Genomic DNA, 18,568 nt, shown 5'->3' with positions numbered 1-18,568 from the left:
CTTGATCTCGCCAGATTCGGGATTAGAACTCAGTCTAGAATCCACTTGAGTGTCAGGGACTGTACTGCTGGAGCACACATCTGCATCCTCCCAGGACGACACTAGCAAGAATTTGGAACCGTAAGAATTGTGGCACACCCATGCCCTCGAGTATGGGATCCCAAGCAATGTATAAATTGCTGTGCTGAACCCTTTGCCCTTGGGAGGGTATTTTAAACAGTGAAGTCCAAAGTTTATGAAGAATACTAAGAAAAGACTGTATTTTAAATATAATGTGCCAATATCTTTGCTGAAGTTACATTTTTATGAAGGCATAAACATGAATAGTATTTAAGGAAAATAAAATTTATAAAACAAGGAACTACGTATTGTTAATTATATTCATATTTATATTTGCTACATGTGGGAAAAATTACATTGTTTCAGTAAAACATATTCAAGACTAAATACTTTTTTCTTCTAGATGATTTGAAAAGGATTGATTTGACATCAAATTTAATATCAGAGATTGATGAAGATGCATTTAGAAAGCTGCCTCAACTTCGAGAGCTTGTCCTGCGTGACAACAAAATAAGGCAGCTTCCAGAATTGCCAACAACTTTGACATTTATTGATATTAGCAACAACAGGCTTGGAAGGAAAGGAATAAAGCAAGAAGCATTTAAAGTAAGTTTTAATTTTGAGAAAACAACCTGTCACCCTCCTCTCCACTTGCTGTCAATGACGATTATTTGTTATTTCTAGAAGAGGATTTAATTTTTGGAAAGATTTATTTGAAAGCTAGAGTTACACAGAGAAAGGAACAGAGCCTGAGAGATCTTTAATCTGCTGGTCATTCCCAAAGGGCCTTGTTGGCCAGGGCTGGGCCAAGTAAAAGACAGGGAGGAGATTTAAAGAGAATGTTCACTTCCCAAACCAGCTTTGGAACTTCATCTCTACCGTTTGGGAGGAGTGTTTTGTTCTGGTACATTCTGAGGGTACTCAAGCACCATAAAAATGTTAGAACTGGGATAAGAAGCAGGCAGTAACCTGCAGTACATGCCCACACAGAGTAATCCAAGTGCTGTAAGCCAGAAAAGAGATTTTAAAGACTTACTTATTTTTTATTGAGAAGGCAGATTTACAAGAGAGGAAGATTTTCCATCCACTGGCTCACTCTGTAAATGACTTCAAAGGCTGGAGTAGAGCCAATCCAAAGCCAAGATCCAGGAGCTTCTTCTGAGGCTCCCACATGGGTGCAGGGTCTCAAGGAATTGGGCCACCGTCCTCTATTTTCTAAGGCCACAGACAGGGAACTGGGAAGGAAGTGGAGCAGTTGGGACACAAATTGGTGCCATATAGCATCTGATACATGCAAGTCAAGGATTTAGTCACTAAGCCATCGCTGGGGCTAAGCTATAGCTGGCACTTGTAGGCAGAGACTTGACCAATTGAGTCATCAAGCTGGCCCCAGGAGAAGAGCTTTACATGATTTAAAGGAAAACAAATAGAGTAAGAGTGGAGTCTGAAGGGCAGAAGGCTTCTAAACAACGTTTGGAAGAGTTGAGTTAACTGAGCAATGTTGCTTTCTAAGTGAAGAGCCAGCTTAGGGCTCCAAACAGTAGCAGAAGAGTCGGAGAACAGTAAGAATCAAATCTCATTCACTCTCACTCCATTCAAGCTGATCAACAGGTTCCATGACACATCATTTTAAATGAGTCTTGGCGAGACACAGCATTCTTCTCAGGGGGGTCACAGAGCTGGTATGGTCTTGTTCTTGTTACCTTTTGATGATTGTAAAAGCCTGCCCTCTCCTCTAGGCCTCCTGTGAGATCACCAGTGGAGAATAAAGGAGTTGGGTGCCTCCTTGTAGCTGGGCAACTCATTTTCCCCGCTCAGCCTCTGCTACCATGGGCAGTACCGAGTCACAATCTACTCTGGACAGTTTCACTGAAATAGGTCACTAGTCATTTCAATGTTTTCTGTCTTGCTCATGGCCACTTTTCTGGATTCATGGGCTTTTCTTGGAGAGGAATTCTCATTTTCCAACACTTCTAAAAGAGAAAATTTGGGCTATGTCTTGTCAAAATCCTTCAAGCAACCACCACAGGATGTCTATCATGAATAGTGGCCTTTTTCAAATTTGAGAAAATGAGACCAAACAAGAATCTTCCTAGAGATTGAAGAACATATCTAATGAAAACATATTTGCTTATGGTCAATTTTTCCATAACTTATTTGTGCTTTCTAGTAAAATGGAAAACTAATATGCTTCAACTGCATAAAACAAGACCTGGACCATCTTATTTTGAAAACATTTGCAAGCAGAAGAATTGACAATATAATCATTTACTACTAATGGGTATTAAATCGTTGCATGTGGTATGTTCACAGGATATGTACGATCTCCATCATCTCTACCTTACTGATAACAACTTGGACCACATCCCTCTGCCACTCCCAGAAAGCCTTCGAGCCCTTCACCTCCAGGTAGGCTTCTACCAGTAAGAAGTGCCTAAAGCACCAAGTTAATAAATGGGAGGAAGTCAGGATATGCATTTCATGCTAATTCCTCAGGAGTTAAAACTTGATGTTTTATTTACTTAGTGCCTTATCCTCATGGCTCTTTCTATGTATTGCATTGCTTAGTCCATTCTCAGTAAAATTTCTATTGCTTCATGCATCTTTCCACAGTCGTCATCTTTTCTGGATAGTATTTATCTGCTGGAAATAAATGACTTTTTTTTCTTTAAGTCTGTTTTGCCCCCCCTGAGATTTCCCTTAAGTTATAAGCATTATTAGGACAATATTATGTCTCTTTTGTTGACTGGTTCATTGAACTGCCTAGGAAATACCTGGCATATAAAAATCACCTAAGATAGTCTCAGGAGAAGGAAAAAGAGAATAATACTGAGGGTGGAACAAAATGTCCTATGCTGTCAATAAAAAATAGATATGTTACACCTTGTATTACAACATATGCTCTTTTTTTAGAATAACAACATTCTGGAGATGCATGAAGATACTTTCTGCAATGTTAAAAACTTGACTTACATCCGTAAGGCCCTGGAGGACATTCGATTAGATGGAAATCCCATTAACCTCAGCAAGACTCCTCAAGCATACATGTGTCTACCTCGTTTGCCTATTGGCAGTCTTGTCTAATTTCAGATCATGGCTAGCATCTTGGCAACTAGTATAACAAAAGCAATCGTTACTGCTTCCTTTGAAACAAAAAGCACTCCATTTTCAAATTATGTTATGAAAGACAGGATTACATAAAATACAACAAAAAGTACTGGGATATGAAAACAAAATAATGTAATAAAACACCAGATGAGTATGCAGAAAACCAAGCAAAACAGAAAATATTGTACAGATACTCTTATCCATCACATAAAACTTACAAGTTTTGAATGTTCATCTTCTACATAATTTCAAATTACGTGCATAACATTAAAAGGTTTTAAATAAGCTCCTTAGGTACCTTGCCAAGATTTAGATGTTCTAATTACACTTTTCTGTTCCTTTTTAAACTAAGGCATGTTTTGTCCCTAATTCATTAAAGAGCATGAAGAAAAGAATAAATGTATTTGAAAATTACAATAGTCATATGGGAAACAATTAATATAACTAATATACAAATAACCACATCCAACAATAATGCAGTTAGCCCTCAGTGTTTAAATGGTACTATTTTATCCATTTAAAGAACTTCTCATTCATTTTACATCTTTGCTAAACTGCATAGTTACCTGTTACATTTCTGTGCCTAAGAAAAAAAATAGAGAAAAACAGAAAAATAGAAGATACAAAAACCAGGTTTGGATAGAAGTTAGGAATTACCTTCCAAAAAGAGTCATTTTACAAGCACATGGGTACAATCTGAAACACAACAAGAAATGTGATACTATGAGTTCAACTCCCTAGACACAATGCTTTCTTGAATATTTTGATGACATTTTTTATAAACAAAAGACTTGCATAAAAACAATTTCTCATTTCTTACACCTACAAGAACAAGAGTTCTTCAAAGTGCTTGTGAAAAATGAAATGAAAATAGGTTTGTTCTGATGCGAGAAACTTTTGAAATCCATACCTATGAGGACTCTTCAGAAAGTTCATGGAAAATGGGATTCAAAATTTTTTGCACCAAAATAAACTTATCTTTTAATTTCATTTTTGGTTTGCTTTTGAAAATATACTCATGTATGTGCTGCATATGTACACTTACCAAAGACAGTCATAATCTCGAGTCTTTCTTGTGTCACTGAAACATTTCTAGTGATATGCCCATAGCAACAGTCATGATTCTAAAGCAGCCTCTCCATCAGAAATACGCAAAGAATAATCTTACATGACCAGGTATGATGGGTGAGACAACATCTATAGATAAATTATACAACCATGATTCTGGTGAAGGAGATTTTAAATTTTAAGGAATGTTACTAAAGATGCTATACCCCCTTACAGTTTTACCAAAAAAGTTGGAATGTACATAGTCTGCTACAATCTAAAATGTTTAATATAAGACTTTTAATTATGGTTAAACTATTCATATAAACAAAGGACCATTGGTAACATATACAACATTTAAAATTCCATTTATGAGGCCTGCATGGTGACATAATAAACTAATCCTCTCACTGTGGCACTAGCATCCTGTATTGATGCCAGTCTGTGTACCAACCACTCCTTTTCTGATCCAGCTCCCTCTATGGCCTGGGAAAGTGGCAAAGCATGGCTCAAAACCTTGTGCCCTTGCACCCACGTGGCATACCAAGAAGAAGCTCCTGGCTTCTGGCTTCAAACTGGCTCAGCTTTGGCTATTAAGGCAAATTAAGAGAGGGGAACCAGTAGATTGAAGAACTCTCTCTCTCTTTCTCTTTTCTTCTATTTAAATCTGCCTTAAAAATTCTACATACATATTTGCTCAACCATGCTTCTCAGAATATATTTTTTAAATTTTCTATTAATGTAGACAGAAGTTTTCATGTGGTTCATAGATACAATTTTAAGAATTCATGATACTTCTCTTCCTCCCACTTGTCTCTTCCCTTCCTTCCTTCCTTTTTTTACTTCCTTCCTTTTTCTTTCCTTCTTTCCTAATCCTCATCCCTTCCCTTCCTTCCCCCTCTCTTCTCTCATTTATATCTTCTTGTTTCTTCTCAGAATGTCCATAGAGTTAGTATAACAACTTTATACCATGTTATTTAAATAATTTAAGTGCCACAGCACATCATTTTTATAATATAGAAGCTAAAATATCAGTGACAATAAGTATTCTTCAGTGGACAATGTCAGAGAATCCGTTTTATGCCTAGAGTTTAACATTGAAGTACTTTTAAATGTTGCATGTTAAAAGTAATTGTGTGTATATTATATACATACATATACCCAAACTGTTGTAATAGGAGCCAATTATTAAATATGTACCATGTGCGAGGTGATCTAGTGAGGTAGTCAGCATGTATTCATTTATATCCAAAGATGGATCTGAAAACTATTCCAAGCCACAGGTAATACAAAAGAGTTAAATAGCCTGGACTAGGTCAAGGCTGACTCCGAGCCCCATTGTGTGTCTTACTTAGATACCACAAACATGTCTTTTTCCTTTTTTTTTTTTTGTGCAGACTGGACAAAATGTAAAGATCAGAATCACCTTTGTGTGCAATGGTGACTTTTGCATAGGTAGGGTTTAGTGTGGTCCCCTTGAGCCCATGTTTGAGAAGATCTGGAGAAAAATAAAGTTCCTCAGGGCCAAAGAGAATAGGTAAATGCTTGCTAGTGACAGGCATGGAAAAAATAAACACAGTACTGATGTCCTTAGATAAAGTATAAACCAATGAAAAATTTTAATTTCTTTTAAAATATAAAAGAGAACAAACAATAATAATTTTAATAACCAGGCAGTGCTGGCACTGTGCAGTAGTGGATAAAAGCCATCAGCATCCCATGTATATGGATGCTGAATCAAAACCCTGTCGCTCCAGTGCTGATCCAGCTCCGGGTTGATGCGCCTGGAAAAGCAGGGGAAGATGGCCCAAGTGCTCGGCTCTCTGCACCTACAGGGAAGATGCAGAACAAGCTCCAGCTGTTGTGGCAAATTATGGGCTGGTGAACCAGTAGACGGAAGACTCATTCTCTCCTTCTCTCTCTCTCTCCCTCTGTCTCTCTCTCTCCCTCTGTCTCTCTCTCTCTCTCTCACTGATTGTAACTTTGACTTTCAAATGCATAAATAAATCTTTTAAAAAATAATAAATACGCAATGACCACCCCAACATGAATGATATTCTGATCGATAAATAAAATCTTTAAAAGTTTACCTCTCTTAGAAGTAAGGGCCTATGGCAATCATAGCGAGGCTCCCTCTGCAGAACATTATGGACAGTATCAGATCCTTACATACACCTGGTCCTGAACACCCTGTTGTTACACAGCTGGGAGAACTTCCAGCCAAAAAGATAGTGAAATGAAAAGGACAGCACTCTGCCACTGTTCGTACTCCTGGAAGTGTGCACAGGTATGACTGCCTCTCCATAAGGCTGTTTCCCAGATGTAGCTCACCATGGTTTGTAGGTGCTTGCTCCAGTCCTGGAAATGTGGTAACAGTATTTCATCAATCACTCTAACTGCAATTTAAATGGCCATTTGAATTGTCTCACATTCTCAATTAAAAGTTCCAATTCTAAAGCTGACCCTGATTAAACACTATATATAAATGAAATTAAAAATATGTTATCCTTATTCAATGGCTACACATTCATTTTCTCTAAACACTACAAGTTGCCAACAACAACAGCAGCACTTCTCTCTACTGCACTAGAACATACTGTACTTGAAAACTGCTCACAAACCTCCAGGCCAAAGACTCCTGCTTAATCATAACTGAGCACATGTTTTTCAGACTTTTGAGTCCAATACGCTGATTTTCTGAAAATGCGAAGTTCCTATGAATCGAGTATTTTTGAAAAACAATGGCAAATAATATCTGCACTTACTATTCTAAGTGTAATATTGCTACTTCTCTTTAAAGCTCACTTCTTTTTCCATCTGAAGAAATCGTGTAGTTATAACAAAGTTACTGTTCTTACACAGTGCTCTTAAAATAATTTAAAGATTTGTTAGTGAACAAATACCACAAAGGCATCTGATGTACAAGCCTTTTCACAAATTTATAATGTAAGCCTAAAACTTTCCAACATGTAGAAAGAAAGCAGAATGATTTTCAATGTCTTGATCTTATCTTTGAAAAGCAAGGATGACTTAACTTTTTTTTTTTTAATAGAAAGTCAGATATACAGAGAGAAGGAGAGACAGATGGAAGATCTTCCGTCCGTTGACTCACTCCCCAAGTGACCGCAACGGTCAGAGCTGTGCCAATCCAAAGCCAGGAGTCAGGAGTCTCTTCTGGGTCTCCCACACAGGTGCAAAGTCCAAAGGCTTTGCATCATCCTCTACTGCTTTTCCAGACCACCAAACAGGGGGAGCTAGATGGGAAGTGGAGCTGCCAGGATTAGAACCGGCATCTGTATGGGATCCAGGCAGGTTCAAGGCGAGGACTTTGGCCACTAGGCTACCGCACCATGCCTGGATTACTTACTTTGTCTTTGCCTTTGTGATTCACAAAATGATGATGACCATTTACTTTTACATTCCGTATCTGGATGTATTTATAGTGGAAAAAGGCAAGTTTTCAACATGGTTTAACAGGAGCTCTGCTATTAGTTTTCTATCCCAGAGTACTGCATCAATTATATGGATGATTCGAAAAATATTTGCTCAATTTCACTTTTCTGACTCACTATATCAAGCATATCCAACTTTGCTTTGAAAAATTCTTATTTACAAGTTTAATTACCTAACATTTGCTTTTGGAAAGTCAACTGAAAATGCTGTAAGTCTAATAAAAAGATCAAATCACACTACATCCAAATAAAAGCTATTCAGTATTGGGAACATAACATATTTTAAAACAAAATTCATGAAAAAAAGAACTAAAACTCAGATGTTCACGTCTCATGGCTTCTTTTGTAACAGGACGTTAGCTGACTGAATGTTGAATGAGCTGCTACCGCCATCTAGTGTTAGACTGCACTCCTTTCATATCACACAAATGCAGATAATGCATTTCCAACGTAAGAATACAATGCCCTGCGTCACTTGATTCTATCAACACATTCCTAGGATATTCGTTGAGATTTCAAAACGCCAACATGTCACTAAAGTCTTCCAAATAATGTTGTAACCAGTGATCATTGAAAATACTACTTCTGATGAATGTATTTCATATATGTGGTGAACGAACGTTCTATTGACCTCTGGTGATTTGGCAGCTCCACTTACTCAAACGTTCGTGTTTTCCCACACCTCTACCTTGCACGCTGGTGGAAGCTGGTGTTTGCACATGGTGAAGTTTACCGGGGGTACGTAGGTCCAATCTATAATCATGTGTGTGCAGCGATATCCATGTGTATGTATGTGTGTTTTTATAGGCTATACTTGTATAAGAGGATGTACTTACTAGAGGAGGTTCTCTTTGCCACTTAATGAAACAAGCAGTCATGCTGAGAAAGTCCATGGAAAGGAACTTAACCCTAGGTTCCTAGGTTTTTGGAATGTACTCTTAGTGTTGAAGTTGCCTCCAGGCAACAGACAGCAAAAAGTCAGGACTCTCGGTCATACAGCACCCCCTCCCACAACACACACAAACAAATTCCATTAATAGTTTAATGATGCTGGGAACAAATATTCCTAAACCGAGCCCTCAGCAGAAAACCAAAACCAAGTTATTTAATATGCTATGCAGCCCCAGAAGACTAATAAAAGGCAGTGCAATCCAATAAATGTGCCTCATTTCAATATCAAATCAGAATATTTCCTATTTCAGTGTACTATATTTAAAGAATATAAGTTGATAAAAATGTATTCGAGCCAGCTCTATGGCATAGCAAATTAAAGTTTCTACCTTCAGCATCACATCGCATATGGGCACTGGTTCAATCCCGCTACTCCATTCTGATACGGCAACCTGCAGGTGTGCTGGGAAGGTAGCAGAGAATGGCCCAAGTGGCAGGTCCCCTGCACCCATGTGGGAGACCTGAAAGAAACTCCAGGTTCCTGGTTTTATCCTGATCCAGCTCCAGTGATTATGGCCATCTGAGTAATGCACCAACGGCTAGAAGATAACTCTCTCTATCTCCCTCTCTCAGTAACTCTGCTTTTCAAAGAAAACAAAATACAGTGAATAATTTTTTAGTGGCTGTTTGCCCTAATCTGCCACAATCCATGTAAGAGTGGCTGGATTGAGGTTCTGGCTTTGTACCCAATTCTTCCCTTTGTTCCAGTATGAACTCCTGCAGGCAGCAGGTGGGAGTTCAAGCATTTCAGTCCCTGCCACTCATGTGGGAGACCTGGAGTATATTCCAGATTCCACTTCAGGCCTGGCTCAGCCCTAATCATGGGGCCTTTGGAACCTGAGCCGGCAGATGGGAATCCTCTCTATTGTTCTCTGTTTTTTTGTTCACCAAATTTAAACAAACAAACAAACAAAAGGTCTTAAAATTTCTTAACTCATTTTCTTTTAGATTTAACATGTTCTGTTGACAAATCTTCTTGAGTAGTTTTACCAGTCCTCAAAATATTTTTAACATTATTCCAACTTTTGAAAAATCCAGATACCACAAATCATAAAATTGCTGCTTGTCTTAAGAATACCAAATTGACTTTTGGAAGACTTTATACCAAAAACATATTTATTACTGTAGGAAAGGTGTACAAAGTTAACTTTATTTTTAAAAAACAATATGCTATTCCTTATGATCTGTACGATGAGTCAATCTTTTTTTTAAGCAACACGAATCTACTTGGGATTCTATTACATCAATAAACTCAAACCCCAAAGCTCTCAAATGAAGACTGCTGTCACATAAAACATGCACGTCCAGAGAAAATGAAGCTGAGATGACCACCTGTCCATTTTGAGCTAAGCAGCAGGGGATGGTGCATACCTTGTCAGAAGGCTTTCGGGGACAGCATGGTGGATTTTGAGTCAGATAGGCTTCCTTTGGGAGCTCACACAACAAATGAAACCAAATGAAGCCCGTGGAATCCACACGTCCTCTGGCAATGGTTGGGGTTCTGACCCATGCACTCCGACTGTCCCTGGTGCCTAACAATCTTTGGTCTCAGGTGCCTAACAATCTTTGCAAGTCTCAGGGCTTTTTTGCACATTTTGCCTTTCCCATTTTTCACACAGGCTTGTCAGAAACAGTGGTTCCCAGCGGGTAGTGTTTCATTTCGCACAGTTCCACTCACCACAGGAAAGTAATACAGGGAACTATACAGGGATTTTTTTTTTTTTAGGTTTAAGCCTGGTAGCCCTTCCTTGATACGGTAAGACAAAGCTATTAAGTTAGCAATGCTTATTTTGCATCATGTTCAGGGCTGGTGAAGTTTACATCATCTTAAAACAAGGTAAATGCTAGAATGGTGATGGTCAGTTACTAAATCTTACTGGGGATTTGCAATCAGTGAAATGCCTTGCTTAATCCTTAACGCAACTCTATGGGGTAAGTGCTGTGTTAACGCTGTGGATCAAGGACCTGGCCTGGATGATGGGTTGAAGTGGAATCACATTTACCACAATCAAGCCCCACTGTGTTCAACCGTGACACTTCACAGCCTTTTGATGCATGTGCTGTATGGAGTCAAGGGTTAAAAGTTAATGACATGGATGGACTATTCTCAAAGAAAAAAGTTCATGGAATTCGTCCAGGTAATAAACGCTTGTCAAACAGCGGAAAGATGCGTAGTCTATTACAAGGAGCAAAGCGGACTTTCCCATATGTGTATCATTTGCTTGGCCCATGAACACTATTTAAAGTGAGTTGGTAGTACTATCCCTCAAAGGCATTGATCCAGCCACCTTGGGAAAGCTAACTCCTCACTGAGCTATTGTGAAGAAGGTGGAAACAGCCTACAGTGCCGGGCAGTGGGTGCTGTGAGCCTCACACTGCGTTAGCAAGTTCACGTCGTCAGTGACAGTGGGGGCTTCATGCATGAGCAAGCCCGATTCCCAGGGCTCATCGTTGTGGACACTGGCCCTAGAGTAAGTGATAGAGTCCGGTTTTCTGGCCATGGCAGATTTTCTTTAACCTACTGGGCCTTCCAAAGAGGCAGAATACAGCCTTTGGGGTATACAAATCCCTTTGCACAAGTCAGCAACACCTAAAGCCCAGCTCGCCAAAGAAGGTTCCGAGCAACTGCCTCAAACACTTGACAAACCCCACCTGGGCCCCTCTGCTTCAACCCCCTCAAAACCTTCGTCATAAGCCCCCAGCGAACTCTCACGGGAGACCTCGTTCTGGCCGGAACAGGCCTCCACGCCCAGGGAGAACGATCTCAACGCTGATTGGCCGTCCCCTGGGCAACCAAGGACGCGGTGGGCACGTGAGCCCCTCGGCCGGTATTTAAAGGCTGCAGCTGCCAGTGCCGCCTCAGTCCGGCCAGGACGGCTACGGGGAAGCACCTGGGTTGAGAGGGAACCACAAGGTAGCGCAACTCCTGCCTCCCCGTCCCCACGCCGGTCCTCTGCTGAGGCGGGTGTCTGTGGGACCCGGGAGCGGGGTCTGTTTGCGTGTCGCCAACCAGTATCTTCCTTCCCTCCCTATCCCCACAAAAGTGACCCAGCGTTAGACCCCACCCAATCCACCTGGGCAAGACAACTGCGGTGCAAAGGACAAGAGATCACTGCGGAAAAGCGAGCTCACGGAGGACAGGGGCAGAGAGAGAGAGAGGCCTGCGGAGAAGGCAAGGTTCCCCAAAGCAGGTACCTGGTGCCGTGCCGTCACGCAGACCCAGGAGGTTCTCCGGACTGTCTCATCTGGCTTAACTTCAGGACACCACCTGTTTGCTGATCTAGGACCCAGGCCCTCGACAACATGGAGGACCCTCCTAACCTGGGCGACAGCTACGGTTGGGCCTCCTCTGCCTCTGTACCCGACTGGTCACCCTGCCCTCGAAGGCGCAGAGGTGACCCTGTGCACAAGCGGCGGCAGCGCTATAGTCCCAAGGACAAGCATGAACCCCCTAGGAGACAGCCCAAAAACCATTATGGTCGGGGCTCTTGGTTCCAACCGCCCCGAATGCCCTCTTGGGCCATGGACTGCCACTGGGGGCTCTGGGGAGGTCCCTGGCACCCCCATCTGGCCCCAGTTCCCAAGCCCCGGAGACAGGTGCAAATGATTCGGGTGTGCACACTGCCCCCACTCTGCCTCTGCTGCTGTGCCTGCTGGTTCGGGCCCTGGAATCAGGAGTGGATGGTGGGACCCCCTGGCAGGAAGAAACGCTGGGGCCGCAGGAGCCACGGGTTGCGCCGCCAGTCTGGCCGCTCCTTCCAACGGAACCGGCCCACCGACAACAAGCTGCTTCGCCCTGCAAACCTGCGCCCGCGCCGATGGCGTGTACCCGGCATGCAGGCGCCACCTAACACGACCCAGTTCATCATGAACCAGATCTACGAAGACATGCGGCAGCAAGAGCAGCTGGAGCGCCAGCAGCAGGCCCAAGCCGAAGGCCAGGCCACCCTGGAGGGCTCCTCTGAACACCTAATGCCCTTCAGCGGCAGTGAGGAAGACTCGCAAAACCTGTGGGGCTTTGTGCCTGATCCTCTCCTTCTCAGTCCCGCCCCCGCAGAGGAAAACCAATCTCTAATCCCGCAGCAGGTGGAGGAAGCGAAAGAGAAAAATGAAGAGGAGTATGACAAGGTGGTGTATGATGAAAAAGAGGAGAGCCAGGAGGAGGAGGAAGATGAAGTGGAGGAAGAGGCAGAGGATGAAGGCGACCAGGAGAGGCAGGAGGTGGAGGAGGATGAAGAGGAGCAGGTGGTCCAAGAGGCTGATTATGTGGAGGAGACGAAGGAGGAAGGGGAGGAGGATGCAGAAAAGGTGGGGCTAGGGCGGCCGCAGGTTGTGCCTAGAGAGGAAGAAACCCCCTTGTCTCTAGAAATGCCTTTATCAATCCTAGTTGGGGCTGAAGAAGAGAATGAGAGCTTGATAAACTATACTTATTTCAGCCCGGAGCAGCTATATCCCCAGTTGCCACAGGAAGCTGTGTTCATGGTACCGGACATTAACTGTTAGACATCAGCAAAGGGGTTCAGGAACGGGATGGAACCAATTCGAGGCTAAAGTAGAATAACAACTCAATAAAAATTGATGAAAAACCACTGTGAAAAAAAAATACATATGTAAACCCCTGCTTTGGCCATTAAAAAAAAAGTTTAAACATTGACGCGTTTGTGTATGACTATGGGTGGGAGTTGGAGAACTTTCAGATATAATTTTACTGGAAATAATTAAAAGCCGGATATTTTATTAATATGTTCATTTGAAATTTTCCCTTTTATATTTATTTTTTTAACTCTCCCTATGTTGAAAAGGTTTTTTTTTTTTTTTTTTTGTAACAAGTTTACATCACTTGTCTGAGGAGCTTGGAATCAAATGTTTTGACTGTTACATGTTTCAGAAGTATATATCACAGCTATTAATTCTCTTAACAGTGCTCTTAAGGTGAAGTGAAGCCATTTGCAAGCTATTTATTTTTCTAAAATATTTTTCCTTGGATTCACTACCTTCAGAGTTTACTTTTGCGGGTTGTGCTATGGTAGCCCCGTCGACTCTCTCGTGGCATTACTCACGTGTATTCCTTGTTCCACAGTGCTGTGGATCTTCCGCAGAAGATCATGAAGGTACTTCTGTGGGACTGGCTATCTGCCATGGCCTCAACAACCCATAGTCCATGCATGGAGAGGATTCCCCATGGTCAGAAGTCAACTTGCACAGCTAGTTAAAATCCAAGGTAACTGCAAACAGTGGAACATGGTGGAGGTTTTCCACCCTTGTTCCCAGATATATTCCTTGCCATAAGTTCAGAGGAATCAGGGAAATCATTTTTACAGAATGGATTTTTACAAAAGCATTACTATCCTTTGGGAAACATTTCCCAGTGTGTCTTCCCTTTAAAATGAGAATGAAACCAAGATGTGTAAGTGTCAGTCGGTAGGAAACTAGCTCCTGACGATGTCTAAATAACTGAAAGACATCATTCAAAATAATAGCTTTGCTTAAATATTTGTTTTTTTTTTTTTAAGATTTTATTATTATTGGAAAGCCGGATATACAGAGAGGAGGAGAGACAGAGAGGAAGATCTTCCATCCGATGTTTCACTCCCCAAGTGAGCCGCAACGGGCCGGTACGCGCCGATCTGATGCCGGGACCAGGAACTTCTTCCAGGTCTCCCACGCGGGTGCAGGGTCCCAAGGCTTTGGGCCGTCCTCGACTGCTTCCCAGGCCACAAGCAGGGAGCTGGATGGGAAGTGGAGCTGCCGGGATTAGAACCGGCTCCCACATGGGATCGCGGGGCTTCCAAGGCGAGGACTTTAGCTGCTAGGCCACGCCGCCAGGCCCTTGCTTAAATATTTGTAGAAGATAATAATATAAATTCCTTCCTGGACTCTTACTAAAAGGTCCCATCCATAGCACTGTCCCACAATATATCTAGATGAGTAACTTGGATCTGTCTTCTCAAGCATTACATCTTTTTCCATATGATAGTTCTAATTTGAACCACATATTGTGTATTGAAGACTATATATTATTTGAATATTTTATGCATTTGTCCCACTGAATTCAAGTTTTTGATAAGATATGCTGAAGCTGTCAAAGTATTCAGCTAAAGTAATCTTTTTCATTTTGTGTATCAGAATTCTATTCAACATTTCAGTGGTCAACAAGATAAACAGAAAAAGTTAAACACATGGTAATTTTTAATGACAGTAAGCCTTCTAAATGATATCAACGAATAACCAGACATTGAAGCACCCACACACATAAAAATTAAGATTTCTGAATAACCCATAAAAGGAGATGAAGATCAGCCATCTATATTTGTTTCATTGATGTTCCCAGGTGTATCTGAAGAGGGAAACCAGGAATCCTCCTCCTCCTGGTACTAGTCAATGTATCCTTAAATATTACATATCATTGTCTGTAAATACTTAAGACACACAAAACAATCTCTAGATCAAACTCAGTAAAGAAACCCATTCATCAAATACTGAGTTTCTTCAGAAGTATCCTTCAGTTTCTTCTTTTGAAGATTCTTACTCCTAAATTAGAAAATGAAACATATTAAATTGGCCTCCACATACAACTGCCATGATTGAGGCAATGTAATGAATATAAATGTTATCAATGCTTTAGAAGTTCACATTCTAAAGCATGAGCCATTATTCAGCATTGGTTACTGAATTATTAGGTCCAAGCACCATGAACAGTGATACGTAATGTTGAATAAGTAATCACTGTTCTTGTATTGATTGTCATTTTACCAGAAATGACAAATGAAGACTTAGAAAAATTGGTCAGGCATTTTAAAGAGAGTGTTCCTTTATGTAAGAATGCACAATTCACAGAAGAGTCTGAGATTCAGGCTATGAACATACTGTGAGCAAAGGGAGCTCTGAGTTCAAGGGTTGAAAGCAGGGAGGGTCTGCATGACTGTGAGGAACTCTGCATGGAGCCAGTGTGTCGAAGTGAGGTGGCCAATGGAAATGGAGATAGATGGGCAGAGGTCATCAATCGGTTCACGTGCTAGCTATATCCTCTAAAATGGACATCAGCAAAAATGGAGGACGTCATTAATGGTTTGCTAGGTGTCATTTTTTTTTTTTTTTTTTTTTTTTACAATCAGGTATCGTCATGGTCTCTTTACTAATTTGGAAAGCTAATATAAAACGATGAAGTTGTGTTGGGATTTGCAGAAAATGGTACTCTCTACACTGACAATCAGTACCACTTTTCAGAGACCTTCACACTCACCATCATGTGATGGAGGGATATGAAGATTTACTGCTCAGAATGCTTGAAGCACCAGTCCCAGTATTCTCAGCTGTCAGAGAGAAGCTCTGCACAACTTACTCAGTATAAATTGATACATTAGAGTTTAAAAGGTTATTAAAGATCACAATGAACCCAATCTCGAAGGTATTCAGTGTACTCACACCAAAAACCAAACAAACAAACAAACAAAAAAACCAAAAAAACCAACCTTTTGTCCGAGGAGAGTGTTTGGCTCAGTTGAGCTCCTGAGTGGGATGCCCACACCTATTGGCAGAGTGTCTGGATTCTACCCCAGCTCTACTTGCTATTGCATATTTCTACCAATGTGGGCCTTGGAGACACCAGGTGATGGCACAAGTAGTTAACCACCAGCCTGGTGGGAGCCTGGATCAGACTGCCAGCTCCTGACTTCAGTCTGATGGCATCTTGGCTGTTACAGATTTTAGGGAGTGAGACAAAGAACGGAAATCTCACTCCCTTTCTGGAGCTATCTCTGGGCCTCTGCTTTTCAATAAATGAAAAAAAAAAAATACAATATTTTTTAAAAGCACAATTCCCCCAAATAAGCATATTATTCTTAAAGACATTTCAAAGGTCCATTGGGATGCATAAAGTGATAGAAACACCCTTGAGGACATTTTCTTCAAGGATGAAGCTATTTTGTCAATTGTCAGAAAACAAGCATTGATATCTCAAAATGCTTTGAAAGAACACTCCTGCAAATATCTTTGCTGTCTATCCTGATGTAGCTTTCCTTTTTCCCTAGTGAATAACTGTATTTTGCCATTACTTTACTCCCACCATAGCTTAGATTGTTTTTCTATGAAAATATTAGCCTTTGAAAGATAGTAAATGCACTTGACATTTAGAGAGTAGCACCGAGCTCTGAGTATGATTTTATAAAATTTTATAACATCTGTATATAAAGAAGACCACATTTCTAACAAATATGTTTGGTAAAACGCAAAAGATAAAATAATACATCAACTCTAATGATTGGAGACAATAAGACTAAGTACATAATAAAATGATACACGCTCTACTGCTTATAAGCAGATTCATACTGATGTACCCTTAATGCTTCTAAATAAATCTGGCTTAGAAGTCCTGTGTGTTTATAGCAAAATGAGAATATTACGCCATAGCTGTTTCAGTCCTGGCTGCCCCCCCTTTTGTTTCTGTTTTGTCTTAGTTAATTAATGGAACAAAAATAAAAGCGAGCTTAGCTGATAGAATCAAGGAACTGGATCTGGACATAATCATAGGTCTTGGATGTGCCATGATCTGCTGGCTTGTGACCTGTACTGGTAGCCACTTGCCTTGGATCTCCATTTCCCCCAAAATAGTGACTTATTGTGTACACCAGGTGCTCAATATATAAGAGAAATCGTAATACAGACTTTAAGTTTTTGTAGTATACACTAAGTTATGACTAATCGTTATACACTGTATTTTGCATTCAAAATAGTGAGAACACTTAAATTCTGAATAGTTGATCTGTACTGATTGGCTAACAAGGTCCAGGGAATCTCACTGTAATTTCAGATACTCTAGTTGTTACCGTGGAACTAACCATGAGAAAGCTTTTCCCTGACATGAATTTTAGTTTCTAACGAAACAGGGTGCAAATGCAGTGGAGTATGGCCATGACAGCAAGAGCATGGTCCGTGGCCTGGCAGGGTCATCACCATTTAAGAGCTTGTTAGGATGGCTGTGCGAGGCTTCTCCCATAGTCCCAAAGCCAACTGCAATACACTTTGTAAAAGATCCCTCAGTGACTTGCATGCATATTAAATATTTAGAAGCTGTGTGGGAGTGGCCATTCAGAGTGACCAGGTTGGATTCTTAACTGTGCCTCCTGATTCCAGCTTCCTGTTAATGCAGATCCTGGGAGGCACTGGTAATAACTCAAGTGGGATTTTGCTGCTCACGTGGGAGACTTGAATTACATTGTGCTTCCAGTGTTGGGTCATCCTGGGCCTGGGCATCTGGAGAATTCACCAGGGCATGAGAACTCTGATGACCTGTCTACCTCTGCCTCTCAATTATGTATTATTTATTTATTTATAATGTTTAAAAATGTTTTGAGGTTTAAGGGTTTCTTCTACTGCAGTATCTCACAGAAATGGCTGGTTTTTTTTTATGTCTGAATAATTTCATTTACTTCTTGTGTGGCCTCAGGAATATGTGAAATTTCACTTTTCATTTTTCACCTTTATGTTAATCTGCCTCATTGGATTCAATAAGATGATGAAAATTGGAGGTATTCATCAAGTGTGCAGAAAGGTGTCAAATAATATGTACTCAATACACACACAGATGATACCACTGATGTGTTATGTGGTGTCTAAAAGTTACTTGTTCATCATTGGAACAACTATAAATGTAAAAATCTCTCAAGATAATTAATAGTTCATTAACTCTGTCACAGTTTTTCAGATTCATTGCTTTGAACTGTACATATCATTGTCAGATTCTGAGAACCAATTAATTCTCGAGAGCTAAAAATAACACTTTGTATCTTCTATCTCTCTCACTTCCCACCTTACTCCATGTGAATGTTTCCTTTCTCTGAATATGAATGAAGAGCCTAACTGATTCCAAGAGTACCCATACAAGCAATGAATATTACAGTCCATCATTTTGAACCCAAAATGCCTGCATCTCTAATATTTGAAAAGACTAC

The 18,568-nt window shown here is 40.8% G+C and overlaps 2 protein-coding genes across 2 annotated transcripts in view; both read left to right on the top strand.

Moving 5' to 3' along the window:
* The window catches only part of EPYC (epiphycan), a 32,165-nt gene extending 28,579 nt beyond the window's left edge, over positions 1 to 3,586 (top strand). The window contains exons 5-7 of the mRNA XM_004583091.4: positions 464 to 666; positions 2,374 to 2,469; positions 2,974 to 3,586. Of these exons, the coding sequence (XP_004583148.2) occupies positions 464 to 666; positions 2,374 to 2,469; positions 2,974 to 3,144 (470 nt within the window). The 3' untranslated portion in view covers positions 3,145 to 3,586. The remainder of the gene's footprint in view (positions 1 to 463; positions 667 to 2,373; positions 2,470 to 2,973) is intronic.
* Positions 3,587 to 11,386: 7,800 nt separating this feature from the next.
* Positions 11,387 to 13,270, top strand: CCER1 (coiled-coil glutamate rich protein 1). The gene is made up of 2 exons (XM_004583257.3): positions 11,387 to 11,532; positions 11,663 to 13,270. Exon 2 carries the CDS (start codon positions 11,922 to 11,924, stop codon positions 13,119 to 13,121), a length of 1,200 nt encoding a protein of 399 aa, XP_004583314.2. The 5' UTR covers positions 11,387 to 11,532; positions 11,663 to 11,921; the 3' UTR covers positions 13,122 to 13,270.
* The last annotated feature ends 5,298 nt before the right edge of the window (positions 13,271 to 18,568 follow it).

The sequence above is a fragment of the Ochotona princeps genome, chromosome 15 (assembly GCF_030435755.1).
Source record: "Ochotona princeps isolate mOchPri1 chromosome 15, mOchPri1.hap1, whole genome shotgun sequence".
In the NCBI taxonomy this organism is placed as follows: Eukaryota; Metazoa; Chordata; class Mammalia; order Lagomorpha; family Ochotonidae; genus Ochotona; species Ochotona princeps.
The sequence above is the reverse complement of the archived record's forward strand: the minus strand, read 5'-3'. Positions and strand labels throughout refer to the sequence as shown.